We start from the raw sequence: 16,318 nt of genomic DNA, 5'->3' as shown, positions 1-16,318 counted from the left end.
CAAGGCACAAGAAAATGCTAGGAATATTGTAACACACCCGTTGCATAGTTATCACAATGGACACAAACGAAAAATGTAAATGTCACCTGTGATAATAGAGAAATGAGAAACTGCACCCCTCACACATGCAGTTATCACTGAAGAAGTGACACTTCCAGGGTCTGCCAGAACAGCCTTATGCCTTGTAAATGCCAAAACAAGTCTGAAACACTCCGATAAGTAGAAGTGATGAGAAGCGATAAAAGGCCTTTGCAGAGGACAGAGACAACAAAACAGCTGGAAAAGATATCTCTAGGATGTGCGAGAGTGAGTTTGGGTAGCGCTAGACAGATGCGTTGAGGAAAATGCAGTTCAGTAGGTGGGAAAGCAAAGGCACTGGATAGATATTGGTGGGAAAGCAAAGGCACTGGATAGATATTTAGACACCAGGTTGATTGTAATTAAAACCTGTACCTGTATTTGTTTTCTCTTTTATTTGGGGATTCTAAAAAGCGAGGGGGTAGGGGAGGGGGGGGAGAATATTTACTATTAGAGGTATGTAGAGAATTGCTTTGTATTTTTATCTTTCTTTTTTTTTTTTTTAATTTATTTTATTTATTTTTCTCCCTTTAGCTACCGGCCGTTCTAACCCCCCTCCTTCATTCCCAGCCCGCTCCAGCGACCGAAGGCCGTTACTCCCCCCGGGCGCGCAGGGAGCCCCCAGCACACAGGTCGGTGTCAAGCCCCGGGACGCTTGGCTGGGCGGCGGGGTGGGGGGGTGCGGGTCCCGCGTCCCCGTCCCGCGTCCCCGTCCCGCGTCCCCGTCCCGCCCCCGCGCCGGTGTGTGTGTGTGTGTGTGTGTGTGTGTGTGTGCGCGGGGCGGAGGGACGGCTTCGTGCTCGGCTGCGGGAGCCCAGGAGACGGTCGGTCTCACCCACGCACACGCAGCCGGACGAGGCGCGTCGGCTGCCGGGAAGGGGGGGGCTACCGCCGGGCAGCCATGGGCCACCGACCCCCCGAGCCTCCTCGGGCTCCGCTGGCAGCCGGACCTGCCCTGGCGAGTGCCCGCCCCGGCTCTCGGCCCCGGAGGCGCCCGGCCCTGCCCGCCCCGCCCGGGGGAGCCGCCCCCGGCCGCGCCGCGGGAGGAGGATGGGGCGGCGGCGGCTGCCCCATGGCGGAGGTAAGGACGGCGGCGGCGGGACGCCCCCGGGGCCGGGGGAGACGCGGGTCTGCCCCCCGGCTTGGCCGAGCGAGGGGGAGATGCGCTGCGGAGGCGGGGGGGGGGGGAGCGGTCTGGGGGTGTAGGTGAGGGGCAAACTGCGGGGACGCGAAGGGGGACGCTTTTCTGAGCCTCAAAAAACGGAGAGGTGAGACCTCCAGAGGTCTGCGGGTGGTCGCATGGCTGGTCAGTGTGGTCCCCGCCCTGTCCCGCGGGGGTCTCCAGTCCCGGGAGGGGGTCCCGGGCAGTGGGGAGGGAACGCAAGCCCGGGGCAGGTTGATGCTGTGGAGTAACTCCGTGCAGCCTTTTGCTAAGGGTGCAACTGGTGGTGGCCCTCCAAGCACCAGAACGGGGTGAAACCCGTCAGAGGTGGCCACGGGTGGGCCCCAGCGCCGCTCATCACCTGCAAGGCCAGGACTGTCACATCTGCTTGGCATTTTCCTCCGGAATCGCCTCAGTTTCCTTCGTGTGGGCACACAGGGAGCTCAGGAGTGTCCCGGGGCTGCAGAAATACCGCTTCTCCTCAGCTCATCACCGTGAGGAGCGGAGCTGCACCCCTTGGGGCAGGGCGCGTGTAGGTCATAGTCCGGTAACTACACTTGGCGGGAGCATTTATTATGTCGTGGGACCTGTTTGGTGCCAGGGCTAAACCCCAACCTCGTCATATCTGCCTTTATTATCGCTGTGGCACCTTCTGTGCTCGGGCAGTAAGTGCCCACCAGCGATGGTCGGTTTCCCTATTTCAGTCGCGCAGAAGGCAGTCCTTACTGCCCTTCTGTCCCGCGCAGACCCTCCTCCTGCGCCGGAGCCGTGCACATCTGTAACTCGAAGATTAGCCGAGCCTTACAGCTGGAGGGACTGCTTTTCTGAGTTAAGTCACTAGTGGGCATGGAGTTTCGTTTCTCCGGAGCCGTTTATGATCTGAGACTTTTGTGATAACAGGGTGCGGATACAAGAGATACAGAAAAAACAGGGTGATGGTTCTGTGGCTCGGATGGTCAGTACAGTTTGAAATATCAAGTTGAACTACCGAGTTCATTTTTCAGGTTGGCTTTGAACCATTATCAATACATAGTTCTTATTATGAATTAAAGGACTGGCATCAACTAATAATTACTAAATTTGTCTTGATTGTTAGGTTTTCTTCTTTTCATTCTTTTTCTTTTTCTTGTTCCTCTTTTTTTTTTTTTGTTTTGTTTGTTTTCTTTCTATTTCCCCATGTGTTGGCTTGGTTATTTTCGTAAGGCAGTTGCAAAACTAGTTTCTACACCCTAACTGTAAGGGATTGCTCCTTTCTGTGGAGAGATGATGATTCATTTCTTTGCCAAATGTGGGTCTGGGCCTCTCTCTTAAGCACATTTTAAGTGAAAGAATGATTGGAGCGAGATAAGGCAGTATTAAGTTCTTGACCTAAAATGTAAATGGACTTCTAAGTGCACACACACACACAGTGTCTCTTCCGCCAGACTTCTTCTGAAGAGCATGATAGGTCCAAAACATGAAACACAGAGGCAAAAGTTGATCTTTGTTTTAAAGGTGACCTCTGTAGGCTTGAATAAGTCCACTTGTGCTGTCAAAATGTTATTGTAACAGTATAATGGATTTCAAAGTGGTTCGGCTGATTTATAACCTTCGTTTTGCCTTTTGTAAAAATAGAGCAGAGCTATTTTTAGCGTTCCTCTTATCCACGCTAGATCAGGACAAGGAGTCTGTGTAAACAGATGAAAGTGGTTTGCTTTGTTCTGCTGGGTATGGTGGGGTTGTGTGGCCTTCTGAAAAGTCAGCAGCTGGATTCACCCGCCCCTGGATTAATCTGATTTGTTGGGCTGCGGTCCTTGCTGAGAACGTTGCTGGCAACACAATGCAAGCTGTTGATCCTTGTCCTTGGGGAGCTGGTATTTTAAACCACTGTGGAAGACAACTGCAGATGAGGAAGAAGATGAATTCAGAGCGTGCTGCTGGAGTGTGCCAAACTGTGTGGGGTTGCCTGGCCTATTTTTTTTTTTTCCATTCTACACCCGGATGAGATGTAGTGTGGTGTTAAGACAGCCTGAGGACTTTGTGTTTGACCAGGAGTAAAGCAAACAGGTGGGTTCCTACAATTAGCTTGCTGCCCAACAGGCTGGGGTCAGCCTGAACCTTTGTATTATGTTCCCAGCGAACTATTAGTTTAATGCTTCTGTGCTTTTCTGGTCTGGATCAGCTACAGAATCAAAGCTTGGAGGTTTGGTTCTCATGGATGTTGGAGATTGAGACCAAGGTACCAGGGTTCCTGCGCGGGAACCATGTGTTACATTTTTAGTGGGGGGGAGAGGAAAAACCCCCAATAAACTTTTCCTTTGAATAGCCAGGAAAACATGCATCAGTTCATGCAAGGAAATGGAATAATTCCTACAGTAATGAAAGGTCCTGTCATTTGCAGAATACCCCAGACCAAGTTTTTAGGCTCCAATGAGCACGTTTGCTAAGGAAATAGACAAAATGTGTAAGAGTGAACCTTGTCTTTTCTCTGGGCTGTTTATTTCTCATGGTACTTTTTTCCAGATACAGCAGTGTTTGTGCACCACCTGGTCTTCCTCTTCACAGTTTGCTGAAAAAACAGATTGCAATCTTGTTTTGTGGTTTGGTTTTGTTTTGTTTTGTTTTGTTTTTAAGAAAGAATTTGTAATGGGAGCACCACTTACTCCTTAAACACTGACGGTATATTCAGCACCTGTTTGAATGCCAACATCTGCTGTTGGAAACATGGGTGCCTAACTTTTTGCTGCCCAACTCACACCTGCTCACACAAGCAGGTCCCATTGAGTAGGTGACATGGACGTACCCAGGTGAAGTTAGGTGTGTCTTCTCGTTTTTTCCCAGTGTGCTTGTAAATTATTGTTGGATTGCTCAAGGAATGCATTTTAAGGAAAAAGCTAAATCGAGACACCATGTGGCCATGTAAATTTGGAAGCTTTAAGCATAGAAAAAGCAAATAAACCAAACAAACCAAAAAAAAAGACATGCAGCTGGCACTGGATGTAGGTCTCGTACTGGTGGGGAAAAGACAGAAGCCATCCCCCAGGCGTGTAACCTGGGGTGCAGTCTATGCCCCACTCTTCCAATAGAAGGCTGCATTTCCCTTAGGCCTCTCCCTGTAAGCCTGCCCCAAAACCACTTCTGAAAGCTGTTATATTGAGCCATAAGTCCGTATAGAAAATGAACAGGACCTGTTTGCCAAAGCACCTTAAAAACTTGGGGGGGGGGAGAGGAGTTGGAGGCCTCAGTGGTGCAAGATGTGGCACCAGTCCTATGTATATGGTAACACTATTCACAAATACAGAGAAAGTCTCAAGAAGCTTATCATACAACAGTGTCTTAGCTGAAGATCTTGCAAGAGTTAAGAGCTGCCCTACTTGATTCAGTGGTTTTCTTTTCCCTTTCTCTCTGTATATTAATATTTCTGTGTGTGCTTATGTGTGCATATATATATGTAGACATTTGAAGAATGGGAGTATAAAAATTGGATGGGTTCTTTATCTTTCATAGAATCTACGTGGGGAATTATTTAGATTAGCAGGAATGGACTACGTAGCTCTTCAGGTTTTTTATCTGTTGCCTGAATCTTACAGTAAAATCCATCCTGGGCTTTGGGCACCATTTGAAGTATTTACACTGAGTGAGAATAATTTGAGTTGCGGATTTTTTTTTTTTTCTCTTGGCGAGTGTCAAAAGTTTGGTAAAGCGAAGGTAAGTAGAAACCAGGGCTTTTTTATGAAGGCTTTTCCCCAGTCCATTTGAGAGCAGTCCCGCTGAAGCTGTGTGCTTAACTTATGCTTAACTTACAGAACGTATTTCAAATTATTCCTTTTTTTTTTTTTTCTTTTGAACTTATTGAGTGCTAGGACATGGCAGTGTTGCTGTGGAAGGGCATCATGGATGGCTCTTAACCATTAGCCAGAATTTACCTAGGTTTAATAAGAGGGTGTGTGAAGGACCACGTGGTGTTTCAGAGAGGTGGGGTAAGAGAAGAACCTCAAACATTTGAGGGATATATTGTCTTGAAAGGCCATGATTTTGATTTTTTCCTTTTTTTGTTACAGTGTGGCACAGGAGGCACAAGGGTTTGAAGAAGCCAAGTCAAATGAGTGGCCAGGCAGGGTGTAGAGGAAGTCAGTGGTGTGGGGCTGTCCTACACCAGCATTTTCCTGCTCCCTGGAGAGCGGGGAAGGTATTCCCAGTGTGTGTGAGAAGTGTATGTGAGAGGAGGTGAGGGGAGTATTAGGCATAAAGAAGAAAGGATTAGTGTGTGGTAAATGTGGAAAATAGAAGAGGAAATGCATATGGTGGCAGAGGGAAGGTGAAGATACTTAAATCCCATAGGAGCTAAAATATCAGACTGTGGATTTTAAGAGTGCTCCCCATTCAGAGCTGTGAGTTGGCAGGTGTTTGGCATCGCAGTGAGGCTGGTAGCATGAGAAAACGGGGAGCTGAGTGCCGGAGAAAGTGTCTTTGTCTGGGGGGGCTTGAAAGGAAGACATCAGAAAAATGGAACTGAGCTGTGGAGAAGGGTTTGTCAGAAGGGGTGGTCCTGGGATTCTTTTACGTTTATTGGATGTATCATTTAGTGTCTACATCATACCAACCAACGACAATATACTACCAATCTAGCCTGGGTAAAGGTGGAGAGAGAAAGAAGTCTCTTAGAGAACTCAGTGTTGTGTAGTTCACTGACCACAACAGAAAGCATAGAAAGAGTTCTTTTTTGTTACTGTGCTCAGGCTGAAAGAGCGACTAAACAAATGTAATAACCATCATCAGATTTACTGTCAGAGATGTTGCATCCTTTAGGATGGAATTAGTTTCTGGTGCAAAACACCAGCGCAGGACCAAATGGTTGGAGTGTAAAACTGGTCTGTGTTTTAGAAGCAGTGTGAAAGTTCATTTTGAAGGGTATATCGAGCTGTCTTTGGCATGAAAACTGATGTCTTAACTGAATTAGTGACAATTATTTCATTTATAATTGAAGTCAGTGACAACTATTACATATGTACCCATCTCTGCCTCCATTTGGGAGTAGGCTGGTGTTAATTCTACGTATGTGCTGAGCGTGTGGCGTGCACAGCGTTTGTGTGGTCTGTCACAGCTGACACGGCTGAGCTGTGCAAAGCCCTAGCATTTCTGTTTCTGAAATGCACGTGGTTAGCTCGATTCTAACAGCTCGCTGCAATAAGCAGGAGTGCCTTTAACAGCATGTATTTGGGTGCCACCCAGACGATATTATTAGGGTTTGGAGTAGATGTGTCACAGACATTTGACAGTTGCCACGTTTGGAGCCGCAGTTACGCACCGTTTGATTTAGTCATTGCACTGCTTGGTTAGCATGCTTTAGTGTGATTTTTAAGCCTAGCCATGTATCACATAAAAGTTACTCGGATATTTGGTGTTTCCAGCCGCCATTCCACCCTCCACGCTTTCTAAACCCTGGCTGCGTTTCAAAGAATAAAGTTCTCTTCTGTTTCTGTGCTTTCAGGGTACTTTAGGGATCATTGTGAATATAGCGAAACAGAAAGAAACATTTTGCTTTTTAGCTGAGATTAGGTAGATATCAATTGATAAGATTATCATAGCATATTTAAAATGCACAGGTAAAGAGCAACATCAGTAACCTCTCATCACCGCTGGCACCTCCGTTCACATCAGCAGGAGCTTTGTGCGAAGATCAGAGGGAGACTCTTATCTCTGTCCTGTTCTTCAGCCAAGGGGTCATTAGGACATGTGGTCCTGCAGTGCAGTTGGTGGCTCTCAGCCTGGAAACTACGGGTACCAAGACAGTGCCTGTAGCTTAGCAGAGGAAATAGTCAAAGCCATTATTTTCTCTTAAAAGATACATAAAAATCAATGCAGGCTCCAGATAAATCCTAAAATTCATGGTCAGAAGTATTCCCTAAGTGGATCTTAGTCTTAGGGAAGACTATCTTAGTCTCTTATCTTAGGAGATACTTAGAAGTATCTCCTAAGTGGTCAACAGCTCTATACATCGATAGGAGAAGACCTAAAAGTTCAGTTGTCTTTGACGTCCTGGGGAAACTGAAGCCATGACAGTCTCCACAAATCTCTATGAGCTTCAGGAGCACTTAGTTCCTTTTCAGAAAGGAGCTGTCCTACCAGGGACATCAGAAATTCAGTTGTCCTTGTGATGGTGCAACCATCGATGGAAGAACCATCTCCATCGTAGACCTCAGCAGACTGGCAGCATCTGCAGGCAGATTTCCTCCATAAGCAAGTTGAACTGTGAGGGTTTCAAATGATCTGCAGGGCTCAGCATGGGCTCGTCACAAAGTTCCCGCAAGCTTTGCTTTTCCCTGGTGGTAGGATAGGTTTGTAGCCCTTGTAAGTTTAATAGGAAGCATCAAGTTGTTACCTATATACTTTCTGTATTCAAAACCAGTGCTTACAGGTGTTTTTTTTTTCCAAGGCTTTACATAATGGATATCATATTTCTAACTGTTTCCTGAATTTAACTCTTCATCAGCTGGTAGGGTAATGAATTTGCTGTGTTATTCAGGAGCTGAGTACTCTGCCTGAGCAGCAGCAGCAGCTTTCCAGGCCACTCAGCTCAAGAGGAGCTGCTTAAGGTCTTTAATAGTGACTGTCCTTGACTTCTTATCTGTTTTCCATTATGATTAATTGTATTAATTAGGATGTTAGTGGATCATATTTATTGGACAAGTATCAGGTTGGTTCTTTGTAAAATTAAAGACTAGTGCTGATCTTGGGAATGTGTAATTATTGGACTGACTTTGTGCCTGTGAGTAGCTCCATTGAACTCGTTTGTGAGTAGCCATCTACCATCTACTCAGGGTCCCGAATACTAAATTCCCTCTCCTGCTGTTTTACTACATAGAGGAAAATTGTAGTGGTTTTGTGTGTGTGTGTTTAGAAAAGTAAAGTCGTTTCCTCATATTTGGCATGGTAACAAGTCATCCGGTCATTTCCAACTGCAGCTGACAAGACATACTATATTGGAAAATAATTTTTAATAGCTAGAAATTGTGTTGGGCATCATTGAAGGAAAGTACCTCTTACATCAAAGTGACAGATGAGTGCCCTGTATATTTATTTGTTGTTACAAATGACTGTATATAAAGTTAAAGTTCCCTTCCAATCCTTGAAAAGAAAGTACAGAAAAATGGAAAGCCAAAAAGAAAATAAGTTAAAAATAAAATAATTTTTCATCATTTTAAAAAGAAATCTTAATAGAATTAATGAAAATGAAATTTATATTACTTTATTTTCAAATTATATTTTACTCCAGAGTCCTGTTTTTAAACCTTCTTACATTTAATTTTTAATGTGTTTTGTATGAAGCAATAATTTTTTAAAAAATCTCATACACATTTTGATGATTATTACAACTGCAGTTTTTATATAGTTTATCTTTCATATAAAACCTATAAAGTGAATTTGTTGTGATTTTTAGAACAGAACACTAACTCGTTATGTTTGCTGCTGTTGAGAGTTTGTCTTTTCTGCTCCTGCCATAGCATTTTGCTGGGGATATATGGAACTAATGCAGTGTGGCCACTTGGTTTTCTGGCTCCCATTCCACTGAGTTTCACATTTTAATAACTCAGACTTGCCCTATAGAAGCTGAAATATCAAAGTTTTAAAAATTATAAATATGCAAAGTCCTCAGCAGTGATTCCTTCTTACCCTAGCAATGCCCCAGCCCTGTAATAAAAATTTAATTTAAAAGTCTGCTGATAGATGCAAGTCTGACTATAGATAAAAGATAACTTGAAAAATGTTTCTGAGATGACTAAATCAGAACAATTTCATTGCTGGAGATTAAAAAAAATCCTATAATTGACTACATGGAAGTGATGAGGAGACAGAGCCTCTATTACAGTACATGTTAACATGATTGTTTTCCTCAAAGGAAAAGTGAGGGATTCTGCTAGCTGGCCGTGCACAATTGCCTATTTTAAGATTCCATCACTGAGTATATATCTGGCTTGGATATGTTGTTGTGAAGTGACATCCAAAAGACAGTGATAGCCCAAACTTCCCATGAAATCACATCATCAGAAGAATTTTGTTTCCAGTGTTTATGAACATCCATTTCTACCACAGATGGGTTCAGTGCCTGGGCACCGAAAGAGGAGGAGGTGTTGGCACTCCTGAACTGACGTCTGTCTCATTCTGTCCCCAAAGTCTGCACAGAGTCAATTCAGCCACAGGAATGAACTTTTCAGTGCATATTTTATTTGAAATGCTATAGCTGTAAGGAAAAAAAAAAAAAAAAAAAAAAAAGGTGCGTTTTAAAGATTAATTTTGACAACACAGACTGCCAAGTCCACCACTAAACCATGTCCCTAAGTGCCACGTCTACCCATCTTTTAAATATCTCCAGGGATGTGACTCAACCACTTCCCTGGGCAACCTGTTCCAAGGCTTGATAACCCTTTCGCTGAAGAAATTTTTCCTGATATCCAAACTCTCCTGGCACGACTTCAGGCTGTTTCCTCTCATCCCATCACTTGTTACTTGAAGTAAGGATGTTAATAGCACTGTTTTATTTGTGTCTTTAGGATGTTGACCTGAAAGCATGTCAGGAAGCTTTGGATGACTGTTGTCCAGACCAAGGAGATGATCAGCTGGAACTGCAAAAGGAGGAGGAGGAAGAAAACATAAATCAAGTAAATGATGAAAAAAAGGGAAGAAGGGAAAACTGTGAAAAGGAAGTGAGGGAAAATATAGCTCTGATCATTGAGGTAGAGAGTAGTGAAAGAAATTGAGTGAATGGTTCTGAAAGGAATATTTAAATTCGTTTCATTTGGGCTTGTCCTTTGCGAGGTGGCTCTGAATTATTTCAGTTTTACTTTTCTGTTCCACCTTCAAAACTTCTGAAAGAGAGAAAGGGGGAAAGTACTTTAAAACCTCTCATCTATCCAGAATCACATAAACCAAATCATAATTTATTGTTTATTTAATCTCATTACAGACATCATAAACAAGAATTTGTAGAGTAAAAATCATAGTAGTATTTTATATTCACTTGTTTCTATGACTCCTAAACCGAATGTGTTATAAACAACTGTGGATTGTGGTATTAATCAAGATTGTGCTGTGTATCTGACCCCTATAGCAAATCGTGATGTTTACTGTACATTATATGGATTATATATATGGATATATACTGCAGAGCTACAGTAGCACTATAGTCTGCTAGGGGAAGGATGAATTGAGTAATTTTGATGTGGTGCTGTGTGTGATGCATATATGTGTGTATATATATCTTTGTTCAGAAGAACATACTCATCTATTTGTTTTCCTCTTCATTAAACTCCTAGAAGTACTCATAGAGAATATGCTTATAGCCTATGAAAAACATCTCCCCAATCCCCTTCCTGACCCCCAGCTCCTGCTCCACTGCACCCCAGAAATTCCCCAGGGGAACGCTGGTAGTTGGTGCCACTGAAAGGAACACTGAGCTCAGATAGTACCTTGTAAACGATTCCCTTACACACGATGAACACTTTCCCCTCCAGTATAGTTTATGTAGCTGAAATGTTCTAAAGTTTACAGAAATGACTTGCAACTAACCGTTTTTCAATTTGTTTTATTTTCTCCACTGTGATGGTATTGTGTTTGTGTGCAAGGATTTCTTTTTTGGTCTACAGCCACTTGAGACATGGATGCTAAGTCATATTGCTTTCACCATTTACGGAAAGATTGCTGCTCAGATGTAGAATTACAATTTGGGAAAATGGATCGTTCAGATCTGAACGTGTGCACTGTAACTAGAAGGCAGAGACATAATCTTATTGATGTTAAACTGAGATGTTCTCTCTGAGAGCTACAAGGAAAAGGGCATTCATTGTTCTTGAGACCTTAAGAGAGCTGAGAACATTAGATCTGGGTTTCTTGCCAGCCCGGGCAGCTGGGCTTTGAAAAAAATACTTGATTTTCCCGCAGTGTAGGTGCAGCCTCGGAGAGGAGGGAAGCCCAGTTCTGCTGTTGTGGGGCAGAGTAGGGGTGCTCCTGCTGTGGAGTTGTTCTGCTCATTCTAGCAATGGGAGGTCTCCCATCAGGATGAAGACTTAGTGGGGTCAGCAGCAGTATTTCACGGAGCTGTGCTCTATTTCCTCTTTTTTTAAAATTTATTTTTACCTTTGATTTCTACCTCCTTTTATATAAAATAACTGTGCTTTACAAAGCATTTCTGTTTCTTCTGTCACAGAGCAACCGCAGCCATGTAGATTCCCATCTCTCCTCAGAGGCCTATTTACAGCTTCTGTCGTCGCAGATGGAAAACATGCTAGAGGTAAATGAGAAAACACATGTATTGCTAATACATTGGGATTAATACATTTAACTTACCCTGTTTTATCTAATAGAAAAAACCCAAAGGAATATATCAGCAAATCAATGCAGTAAAACTTACCTGAAGACATTAAAGACGCTACTATCCACCTTTTACAACAGCTGTTGTTGGCACTACTTGAAAAATCTTCCCCAGTATCTTGTCTGGGATATGAAAGGTACCAAGTCCAGTCTTTCCTGTGAGCTGGTGTTCAAAGGTGTATGGAACTTAATAAGTTCAATTAATAATTCCCTTTCTGAAACCTAGTGCCATGTTTATACAGCAGCTCTTGGTATGTTTCTCTAGAGCAACACCAAGTTATTAATTACTAGCAGCTGTTAGGCATTTGTGGTAAAAGATTACAGTTGTCATAAATATTGGGTCAAGTGCTTACAAGGACCCTCGAGAAGAACAGACCCATCTTCCCTGCAAATCAGGTCAGTCAGCATTAGCAGCAAACCCTTTTTGTTTTATTTTCTTATCTTCTGATACTATTGTTTGCTTTCTGGGTGCTCATCTTCACACAAAAACCAGTTGTTACCTTAATTGGAGTCTCCCTCCTCTCCCACAGCTCATAGCTGCAATCATTAACCGTGAAGCTACTCCCTACATTCCTTTTTTTGCAATACTCCAAGGGTATCTTACATATACTTCCTGTTGTAGGAGCCTTCCAGGGTCTTTAGTGTTTTCCATGGAATTTCATGTTTACCACTGGAACACCTAGTTTTGGGAATCTCTAGGTTGGATAGAGCCTCCCAGCCCATAAATTAGCCTACTCCTCTGTTCAGCTTTGGTTAATGGATTCCACACTAACAAGGTTCAGAAGTTCATCAGTTTACTTTTCTCTGCTTTTTTTTCATAATTTGAAAGGAATCTGGCTGTAGCCCTTACTTAGCTATAGCAATACATGGTTGCATATTTTATTTAAGACTATTAATGCACTGCCATCTTGTGACAATCTGTCAGTTGAAAATGGATTGCTTGTTTTTTCCAGGTACCAAGTCTTTACAGTGTGGGGGACTTCTTAATAGTTAACTTGCTAAGAATATTGCTTTCCAAGAGCTTAATTGAAAATACCAGCTCTCTCTCAGACTACAGGCAGTCTAGTACATGGTGACTCCCTAGGAGAAATAAGGCGAGACTTTCTTCTGTTACCCGAGCTCCCAGTAAGCATAGTAGGGAACTTAAGTTGTTCTGGTCTTTATGGTACATCATCCCTTCCCTGCCCAGAGAGGTGGTGGAGTCTCTATCTCTGGAGACGTTCAAAACCCACCTGGACACATTCCTGTGCAACCTGCTGTAGGTGGACTTGCTCTCGCAGGGGGGGTTGGACTAGGTGATCTCCAGAGGTCCCTCCAACCCCGTATCATTCTGGGATTCTGTGAAGGTGAGGAATGTAGAGGCATTCATTTTATAAAAGATCCCATTATTTCCCCCCATCGTGTTTTAGGCGAGTTTACTGGAAGATACACAAGTTGCTACTTCTAGTAGAGGCCAAGACCCATCGTCTTCGCACTACAATATAAATTTGACCCAGACACTTCGCCACTGTTTCATTCCTCATGATGCCACGCTACTAGGAACAGACTACCTCACTCAATCAAATTCAGAAACAAGACATTTACAAAGGCAAGAGTCTTTTCCTCAGTCAAGCTCTAATATCACAAATCCAGGATCACTGCTTCACGGGTCAGATTTGACAGGGCCGTTTTCAGCTGCTGACATTAGAAACCTAACGGCCCATGATGATAATTTTGATGAAATTAAACTCATATCTTTGGCTTTGGAGGAAGGTTTTGATCCTACAGAAGTTTCTCAGCTCTTTCAAGAACCTGGCTCAGATTCAGGACTGTATTTGAATTCAGGTCACAGCACCGCCTTTTTCTCAGTCTGCAGTGAAGGTGCTGTTGGGTACAGCAGTGATGTTAAATCTGTTTCTCCGCATGGCTTAGGAGCTGTTGGTGGCAATTGCCAAGAACACACTAAATATGGCCACGTGGAATATCCAGGTGATTTGGAGTGTTCTAGAGAAGCCACACTTCAGCAGTTTCTCCATAACCCCATGTATAATCAGCTGCCAAGTCAAGCAGCATCCACTCCAGAGCATCATCAACAGATGTGGATGGAGAAACCAAGCGAAGTAGAGGAGAGTTGCCACAATTCTACTGATACAAACCTTAGTAGCAATGACAGTTGTGCAGAAGCTCTGAGAATACCATTTTCGGTTGATGAAATTGTGAGCATGCCTGTCGAGTCCTTCAACACCATGCTAGCAAAGAACCATCTGACAGATACTCAGGTATCACTTCTACGTGACATCAGGCGAAGAGGGAAAAACAAAGTTGCTGCCCAGAATTGTCGTAAACGCAAACTAAATGCAATTCTTAACTTGGAAGAAGATGTGTGTAATCTTCAAACACAAAAGGAGAGCCTTAAAAAGGAGCACTCTCAGTGTAGCAGATCCATCAGCCGGTTGAAGCAGAAGTTAAACAACTTGTACCGTGACATTTTCAGTAGATTGAGGGATGACCAGGGTAGACCTGTTAACCCATGCCAGTACATTATCCATTGCAGTAGTGACGGCAGTGTTCTCATAATACCCAAACACTTAGTCAAATCAGAACAGAAACAAGATAATGAAAAAGAGCAGAAACAAAAATCAGATGGCTGAGGATCACATAGGCTTTATTTTTCCTGAAAGAACAATACGGGTATTTGCGTGAAGACCAGAGGTCAGTGGCTACAGTAGTACAAGCAGAAAAGACTATATTTGAGGAAGACTGCGCATCCGAGGATCTGGAAAACCAAGCAGATTGTGATCTGTTAGAAGGTCTACCATCTGAGAAGCAAATGAGGAAATATGTTTAGTTTTAATCAGAACCAAAGGAGCTAGGCCATCAGTACAAGCAGAATTGCAAATACTGCATTTATAGGCCTATGTAAAAGTAGGATTTTTTTTTCTAGCAATGAGGGGGGGGAGGAGGGGAAATGACACATCAATAAGGGAAAAAAGGGAAAAAACCCAAGCTTTAACTCAAAGTTACAGATGGAAGAAAAACGTGGTTTAGACCCTAGTACTAGATTCTTCATATAAAGTGACATTTTATTATTCTTTTTTAGCACTGAAAGAAAAATTGTAGCTCAAGTTCATCTTCACCCTAAATCACTGCAGAGTTACATATTCCTAAAAGATATATATACCATGCTTTGCATTTGTTCAGGAGTGTTCTGCTTCTCCTAGTTCTCCTTTGAGGAGAGGCCCTGGAAGCTATTGCATTTTTCTCACTACTTTCGTCATCGTAGCTCCAAGCAAACATAACATACCAATTAACTTTACGACTCATATGGTCAGTATTGTCTTACCTTCATCCTCTGCAATTGAATCATTCTCAAGTTTCTTCCGTGATGGTGAATGAGTTCCTACTGTTTCCTAGTCTGTGATATATTTACTTTTGTGCCTTCCTTTTTCCCTCTCATTTGGATACCTTCCTCAAGGAGAAGCACTAAAGATTTTCTTTTCAGCTTTTAATAAGTATCTTCAACTTTATGGATTTTTTTTTTTCTTAGTTTTCCCCAAGTCTTTAAAGCAAATTAAATTGAACTGAATTACTATTTATCTGTTCTTGTGATACTCCAATAGCGGCTTTGAAGGAAGAAAAGAGCGTTCAGTTTTGTTATTTGTGCTATTAAAAAGAAGACATTCTATTCACTTTCATGCTTATTCCCAACAGCTTATCCTTTTCCATTTAATAACCTAAAAAAAATGGCCTAAAAGAGAAACAAGGATGTAATGATAAGGAAGGAATGTTAAGAGGCAGAGTAGTTTGTAAGGTACTAAAATCATTACCAGTAGTAACAAAAAGATAGCAACAAATATTTTTATATCTTTTATACCACTCTTACGGGGTTTGTTTATAAAGAAAAACTATCTCATTGTTCATGGTATGATGAAAATGTAGCAACTTTACCATCGGGTATGTTTAAAAAAAGCACTTGCACCGAACACATAAAGACTACGCACACACACAAGTTTAAACGCCAAATGATACCTTTTGAAGAAATAAAACTATTGCCTTCGCATGCAAATCATGTTGTTTGTTTACACTTGTGTTTACAATAACTGGTAGCATCAACTGGTATTTTCTGAAAAGGAAGCACTGCCTCAGAGTGCAAAATGCACTGAATTACTCATACTGAAATCAGGCATTTCAAACAATTTGCTCTGCATTTTATATTAAAAGATTTCTTTAAATACATGTCTGCGTCTCTTCTTTTATTTATGGGTTTTGCCACAGCTTCAAATTGCTGGAGTCAATTCCTAGCGGAAGCTTTCATTAGCGAGGCCCCGAAGTTTCTTGCTGTCGGTGAAGCATCCCTGTGCGAAGCGCATCGTTTCTAACCGGTATCCACAGGGGATTTATTTAATCGCTAGTCCGTGAACTTCAACCAAAACGTGCAACAGGTGCAGATACATATGATGAATTGTGAACTTTATTTCTAGGTCCAGGGGAAAAAAAAAAAAAAAGAAAAAAAGTACATTTGAGTCAGCATGATTGTCAGCTCTTAATTGACATAAGCATTTTAAGGTCTATGCATGTGGCCTTTGCAGGACCAAGGCTTTAGGTCTCCTTCATGGCCCACGTGCACAAATTCTGATGGATATTAAACTAGGCCCGTAACTGATAAAACCAGAAACCCAAGTACTTCTGGATTTAGGGCCTCACATCACAAGTTTCTACAGGCTGGTGGGGGGCGGGGGAAGGCTAAACACT

General features: G+C 42.8%; 1 protein-coding gene across 1 annotated transcript; it reads left to right on the top strand.

The window, feature by feature from the left end:
- The first annotated feature begins 979 nt into the window (after positions 1-979).
- NFE2L3 (NFE2 like bZIP transcription factor 3) lies at positions 980-15,795 on the top strand. Its single transcript, XM_074150642.1, has 4 exons — positions 980-1,159; positions 9,772-9,879; positions 11,424-11,507; positions 12,997-15,795. Exons 1-4 carry the CDS (start codon positions 980-982, stop codon positions 14,215-14,217), a joined length of 1,593 nt encoding a protein of 530 aa, XP_074006743.1. The 3' UTR covers positions 14,218-15,795.
- The last annotated feature ends 523 nt before the right edge of the window (positions 15,796-16,318 follow it).

Source organism: Numenius arquata, chromosome 7 (genome assembly GCF_964106895.1).
Source record: "Numenius arquata chromosome 7, bNumArq3.hap1.1, whole genome shotgun sequence".
NCBI lineage: Eukaryota > Metazoa > Chordata > Aves > Charadriiformes > Scolopacidae > Numenius > Numenius arquata.
This window is presented reverse-complemented; position numbering and strand designations above follow the sequence as displayed.

Bases quoted from the DNA above. Each gene is read 5' to 3' on its own strand.
- NFE2L3 (XM_074150642.1), top strand. From the start codon at position 980: ATGGGCCACCGACCCCCCGAGCCTCCTCGGGCTCCGCTGGCAGCCGGA. The intron at 9,880-11,423 runs GTAAATGATGAA...CTTCTGTCACAG, and splicing joins AGGAAGAAAACATAAATCAA to AGCAACCGCAGCCATGTAGA. The intron at 11,508-12,996 runs GTAAATGAGAAA...ATCGTGTTTTAG, and splicing joins AGATGGAAAACATGCTAGAG to GCGAGTTTACTGGAAGATAC.